General features: G+C 35.5%; 1 protein-coding gene across 1 annotated transcript; it reads right to left on the bottom strand.

Annotated features, from left to right (window-relative positions):
- Nucleotides 1–321: 321 nt before the first annotated feature.
- On the bottom strand, nucleotides 322–2200 carry LOC122024701. The gene is made up of 4 exons (XM_042583372.1): nucleotides 2025–2200; nucleotides 1415–1622; nucleotides 1256–1319; nucleotides 322–1161 (listed from the first exon to the last, which is right to left on the bottom strand). Exons 2-4 carry the CDS (start codon nucleotides 1582–1584, stop codon nucleotides 880–882), a joined length of 516 nt encoding a protein of 171 aa, XP_042439306.1. The 5' UTR covers nucleotides 1585–1622; nucleotides 2025–2200; the 3' UTR covers nucleotides 322–879.
- Between the last annotated feature and the right edge of the window lie 4472 nt (nucleotides 2201–6672).

Genomic DNA, 6672 nt, shown 5'->3' with positions numbered 1-6672 from the left:
TTTTATAATTTTATCATTACATAAACTTGAATGTTCTTCATAGATGTGAAGTTGAACCATACTCCCTTCCCTATAAGCTTAAGATGAAGATTATGAATAATTGTCTGATTTACGATCGTGGATTATATAGCAAACCATACTAAAGTATCTAACTTCATTCAGTTGATTCTCAGAAACTGAGATGTCTTTTATTCAATTTATGTAAGAAAAAAATTATTTAAATTGATTTTGAAGTGCAATAAAATGGGTAGAAGTATTAAAATTTAGGACACATTACAGTTTCACCCTTTACTAAATATTTAAATTAAGCAGACAGTATAGTTTCAACAACCATACAGCAACAACATTTCCAAGAGAGTATATACAAATTGAATATTTACACAAATGAGGACTCAAAAGAGATGACAACCTAACTTTTTTACAATAACAATTTTGGAACTCTGACTGAACAAGAAGACCCAGGACATTTGAGCTCAAAACTATAGTCTCCCTTTGGAGTCACAGCTCCAAAGAACAATAGCTCAAATCTAATTCATGGATCAAAATCAAACACATAAAAAAGATAAGAGATTTGAATTCTTCCTCTCCCTCTCACCTCCCTTATTTTGTATCTACATGAAACTTAAATTACAAACAGACAGATTGGTACCAGAAAAATGTACAATTGAAAAGAAAAAGCTGAAAGGCCTCGCAAAATACCTAAGAGCTCCATTTTCTTTTAAACTTAATTCTCTTCCCCATCTCTGTTGCTAACTTCGCCTAGTTTTTAGACTTTTAATTTGTTGATGTTAATTTTTTGTTTCCTCTGTTTTTTCCCCCACTCTTCCTACCGCAGCGCTCCAAAACGGTGCCGAGAGCGCGCTGGAAGAAGGGGCCGGTTTAGGCCACGGCAGTGATGCCGCTGCAGCTCCGGCGGCCGCGGTTAAGGCAGTCAAAACCCTCGACACGCACGGCTGCCGGGACCAGGCCAAACTTAGCATGGGCACAGCCTTGCTTTGGGGACGCCGGCGGGCCGGATTGGGTTAGTGGTGAAGGGGCGAAAGGCGCCGGTGGGCGGTCCTCGCCGAAGCGGGCGTCGTGGACTACTGGATTCGCCGCACGACTAGGCGGCGAGCCGCAGAAGAAGGGCGGTGAAAAAGAAACTTGATTCTGTTCTGCTCCCTGCAATCAAATAGCACCCGAGAAATTTAGATATTTTCTCTGGGTAATCGATCGATTCATCACAAAAACTGATAAAAAGAAAGAAAAATCTTACCTTTGAAAGAAATATGTCAAGGAGGTCCGCCCCGGCCTTCGAATCAGATAAATCCAACTGATGACTGAACAAACGGGGGAAAGTTAGAAAGATTGGAGTAAGCAAGAACGAGAGATTCGTCAAGTAGAACATACATAGATTTCAAGACGAGATGGATACCTTGTGTGCCATCGAAGAGGTCTGACCGGATCTGCAACGGAAGCGAACGGGCTCACTCGCCGAGGCTTGGGGCAGAGGACAGGCGGCTTCCTCTCGGCGACGGCGAAGGGGGGCCGGATCTCTTCGCAGGCGATAAAGGCGTTCTGCTGTTGCATCGCGCAGTGATTCATTTTTGCTCCAATCTCTTCCAGACCCGCAACAGCAAAGCCTATAAAAGAACAAATCCAAGGGATGAGTCCTCCGTTCCTCACATAAATCATGCAATAAGATAAGAAAACCAGACTTTCTCAACCAGATCTGGGAAAAACAAGAGAAAAATCGAAGCAAAACAAAAGCCAACTTCCAACGGAAGGGAATCAAAAGGGGCTTGATAATGGAAGTTTCAGCTGTTTTCGAACCCCAAAAAACTCAAAAGTTTTAGCTGGACAACAGAAAATGGCCACTTTCCTCAGAAGAACAACCAAAATTCCACGAAACTCCACCAAAGCCTTCATCTTTCTCATACTAAGAGTTCTTAAAAGCATGATTTCGTCGAAACAACTCGAATTTAAGCGCAAAGAAGACAGACGACGAGAACAAGATCATAGTCTACTATCTTCAAATCAAATACCTTGTCCCGCCCCTCTTTTCAAGAGAGAGACAATGGAGCGAACCCCAGCGGGAGCACGGAGTGGCGAAGAAGAAGGAAGGAGAGTGCCGGAGAGATTCGGAGAAGATTTATAGCCAGGAAAAATGAAAGAGAGAAAATGATCAAGGAAAAAAAAAAAAAAGAGCGAAGTAGCGTAGGCATCGGATGACCGGGAACCGGCGATGACCAGTAATAATAGCATTTGAAACAACAAATTAAACTCCTTCCAGTTTTACTTTTGCCAGATTTTTTTAAAAGAAAAGAAAAATACACGTCATTGCGTATTTTAGTATTAAAAGACAAACAAATCTTAATAAAAATAAGAAAAACTTTAGATAAACCGTATTTCTTTGCTAATCCCTCTGTTTTAAAATAATTTTTTCCCAGGATAATTACCTAATTTTTTACAATAAAAATATACATTTGGGGGGTTTGCCGTTTGCGTGTGTGCCCGTCCCATTAGTGCCTGCCCACTATTTTCCCCCCTTTTATTTTTTTCTAAAATAGTTTTCAAATTTGCCATAAATTATCTTTTTTTTTCATCGAAAGCCGTTTAGGCGTCGTCGCCGTTCCGGGTCGAGTTGTCGCATTCCAGCTACGAATAATCGCCTCATTTAATTAAAATTTGCCGCAATATAGTCGTAAAATGTTAATAATAATTTATTAGTTCTTAATTAAGAAATTGTGTATTAATTATTTTCTTATAAAAACACCGTGAGTCGTGTGAGGGCTGATGAGGACGTTTTGTTTTTATTTTTATTTAATTAGTTGAGAAAAATACAATAAAATAAAATAATCTGGCGTGTGCGGTGAGGAACGAGTCAATGACGCGGCCAGCACTTTCGGTTTCAATTTCTGGGCGATTGGATGGTGGCGGCTCAACCATTCCGATGGGGACGCCGGTCCAAATTTTTAATTTTAACCCTCCTTTTCAGTGGACAGCAATTTCCATAATTTAATTATTAGACTAATTAACACCTTTAATCTCTCGCCTCGTGCACGTCAACGGATGTGGACGAGTTAATATTTGTAGTCGCGTGAGAAATTATTCTTAATTGATATAATTATGTTGTATTATTGTAGATATTTAGCATCCCTCATTTTTAAATTTAAATCCTGATTTTAAATTTGCTTTGGGATTGCGTGCAGTCGAGTCCGCATGGGTCATGACACATACTCGACCACCTCCTCTCCGCACTTTTTAATTTTTTATATAAAATTATAAAATTATATAGTATTTATTTGTATTATAATGTGATATATTACATACAAAAAAGTGATAATCAAAGGGCAGGTCGTTTCTCCCATTGTCGACTATTTTCGACTCCATCAAAAATTATAATATAGATAGAAAAGTGAATTTAAGAAAGATGATAATTAATTTTGATAAGATTTTGATCATCATGTAATGTCCTAATTGTGAAAGAGACTTAAAAATGATTAGAGATTGAGAACTAGAGGATCTGGACTCCCTCTAATCCATAATCTCTGGACTCTTTTATAATTTATATATCAGATTATGATCAAAATTTGATCAAAACTTACTATAGTCTCCCCTGAATTCATTTACTCACTTAAGTTATAATTTTAGATTGAACCAGGCGGTCGGAGGCCACCGGGGATGAACGAGCTACCCATTGCTCAACATCATACAGTTCATTTACTGTCGACGACCTCCGGCTGTCTAACTCGATCCAACATTATAATTTAGATGAGAAGATGAATCAAGAAAAATAATAATCAATTTTGACTGGATTCAGAGTACAATCTAATGTGTATGTTGTAAAGGGATAAGGGATTACAAATTAGAGGATTTGAACTCCCTTTTAGAATGAGAGAGAATTATCTGATCCATTTTTTTTGGACCAAAAAATGATCTACAATATAACCATGATTTCATTGCAATTATATTATGAATTCAAAAAAATGGATCTGAAGATCCGATCTCTTTTAAGATGATTCCATATGATCTCGAACAATCATATAAAATTTCATCCAGTACCACCTAGTTTTTACTGGTTCAGATGACCTATAATGTATTTCATACGTTGAAAATTAATTTCATAATTTATTACGGAAATATAACATAAGTATCAATGATGCCAAATCGTGAGACTTGTAATGTGATATATTATAGTAAAAAAGAATTATATATCATCTACACTTTTTTTTTTAATTATATGTAGATCTGAGTTATAGGATTAATTTATAATCTATCCCCTATTACAGGGGAGGAAATTTTTTTTTCCAAAACCATATAATATTATATATTAATACCACGACGAACTGCATCGGGTAAATAATCACGTGCTATTTCATGATTTCCAGGGACGATGAGGGGGTAGGGATTCTTCTTTTTGACCAAACATGTTACTTTACTCGCTAGTTCTTTACTTTTTTAGTTTATTATCTAGATATTAAAATTTAATATTAATTATTTTTAGATATAGGAGGGCCTTTGTGTCATATTTAAATAGTTTTCTTTTTTTTTTTATGATAAACTACAGTAAATTATTTTTACCTGTCATTTTACTCGCTATTTTTTTTTTTAATGTCAGTAAAGTTAGTACTTTTGGACGGACAGAGAATGTTAATTGAAGGACATGGATGGGCGCATTCAAAAGTGTGGACCTGGGTCCAGCTGTGCTGGGATCCTGGTCACTTCCAGCCTGGCCTTGACCCACTCGTCCTCACCTTGCCGGCTGTTGGGTGGGGAGCGCCATCAGATTAGATCATCACTTTTAAGTTTTAACAGGAGGGAAAAAGTAAATCTAAAATCGTTCAATATTTTTATATTTACCGTGATAAAAAATGATTATGTTCATCCTTAACATTCTCATCCATCCGTCGTATGATAACACAGAGAAAGTAACATTCTTACGTTCACATTTTCATAGGAGGGAGTTCATTGTTTACAAGGAGAAAAATTTTATATAATATGGCAAAATTAGCATTCGAATTTTAAATCTCTTCATTGTTTATTGAAAACCTAACTATTATATTAGTGGAGGCTAGTTAACCTCAAGTCCCACTAATTTATTCTAATCAATCAGTTATGAGCACGGCTCAGATCTGGATCTGGATCCGCATCAAGCCCAAAACTGAATCCTGCGTTGGATCCCTTGACATGACAAAATAAGTACAGTTGTAATTTCACGGTTGGATATAAACTGACAAAGGTGAGGAACACCTAAATATAATCACTTTTGCTACAGTGATACACAACTTTGCTACCGCGATGAGAAAGATGATTAGTTTATTATTTGTGAGTGTTTGATAAAATTTAACGGTTAACAATCATTGTAATTTTGATTTTAAAAAACCATCATCACAACTCAATACACTAGCACCACAATTCCAACACCAACACGGCTTCTTGACATTAAAAAAAAAAAAAAATAGAATAGAACATATTTAGATTTTGAAGTACAGTAAAAATTCACATGAGTTGAATAGATTCAATCAAAATTATTTATTAATAAATTTTAATCGAAACTCTACGATGAATCTAGGAGATTTGGATTTTTAAAAAATTGACATGTAATGAAGGAGATAGTCGATGAAGATATTTATGATGTCCATGTCTAGTTCTGACATTTCTATGATAAATTATATATATGTATTATATATTTGATTTTGGAGGTTATAACATTTGACTTAGGTATTAGAATATAACATTCTACACGTCAAATCAAAAACTCGTTCAAATATCTATATTTGTCTTATGTATCGAGTCTAAAAAAAAATATCATTTAAAGACACTAGCACTGTTGTGGTGCTGGTTTTTAAAAATCAGCAGCACAATTTAAACATTAGCACTGTTATGATGTTGATTTTAAAAATAGTAATAACATATTTATACTCTAGAGTATGGTGTAAATTCATAAGAGTTTAAATGGATCCTATCAAAGCTCTTTAGGTCCATGAACGAGTTTTTATAGAGACCCATTGATGGACGTAGAGATTTGAATTTTTGAAAAGTTGACATGTAACGAAAGATGATAGTACAATGAAGGTATTTATGATGTCCACACTTGGTTCTGACATTCCTACGATAAATTATGTATATGTGTCAATTGCCTTAAAGTCATAAACTTTGAATACCTTTTGATTATTTTTGTTAATAATTTCAAGTTGATATCTCTTTGCGCATATAGAATTTGAGGCATTTCAGAAACTTATAGCACTTGGAATGAGTCTGATAAGAGCTCTCAAGGCTCATCAATGAGTTTTGATCGAAACTCATTAATCCATCTAAAAAGGCTTTAAACAATATTTTTTGGGCTCGAAACTGAGCTATTACGGGTTCCACCTAATAACAAGATCTCTGGATGAGCTTCGATTAAAATCAAAGAGCACCTTGTTCTAATATCCGAGTCAAAAGTTATGACTTCTTAAAGCAAACGTTTGACACATACACATAACTTATCATAGGTTGTTAGAACTAGACATGGACACTATAAATATCTTCACTACACAACCTTCCTCAATTATATGTTAACTTTTTAGAAACCTAAATCTCATAGGTTCATCAATGAATTTTAGTCAAAATTCATTGATAGGTCTAGAGAGTTTCGATTAGACACATTCCAACTCTTGTGTATTTATGGTGTGCTCTGGATTCTAAATA

The sequence above is a fragment of the Zingiber officinale genome, chromosome 9B (assembly GCF_018446385.1).
Source record: "Zingiber officinale cultivar Zhangliang chromosome 9B, Zo_v1.1, whole genome shotgun sequence".
Lineage (NCBI taxonomy): Eukaryota > Viridiplantae > Streptophyta > Magnoliopsida > Zingiberales > Zingiberaceae > Zingiber > Zingiber officinale.
This window is presented reverse-complemented; position numbering and strand designations above follow the sequence as displayed.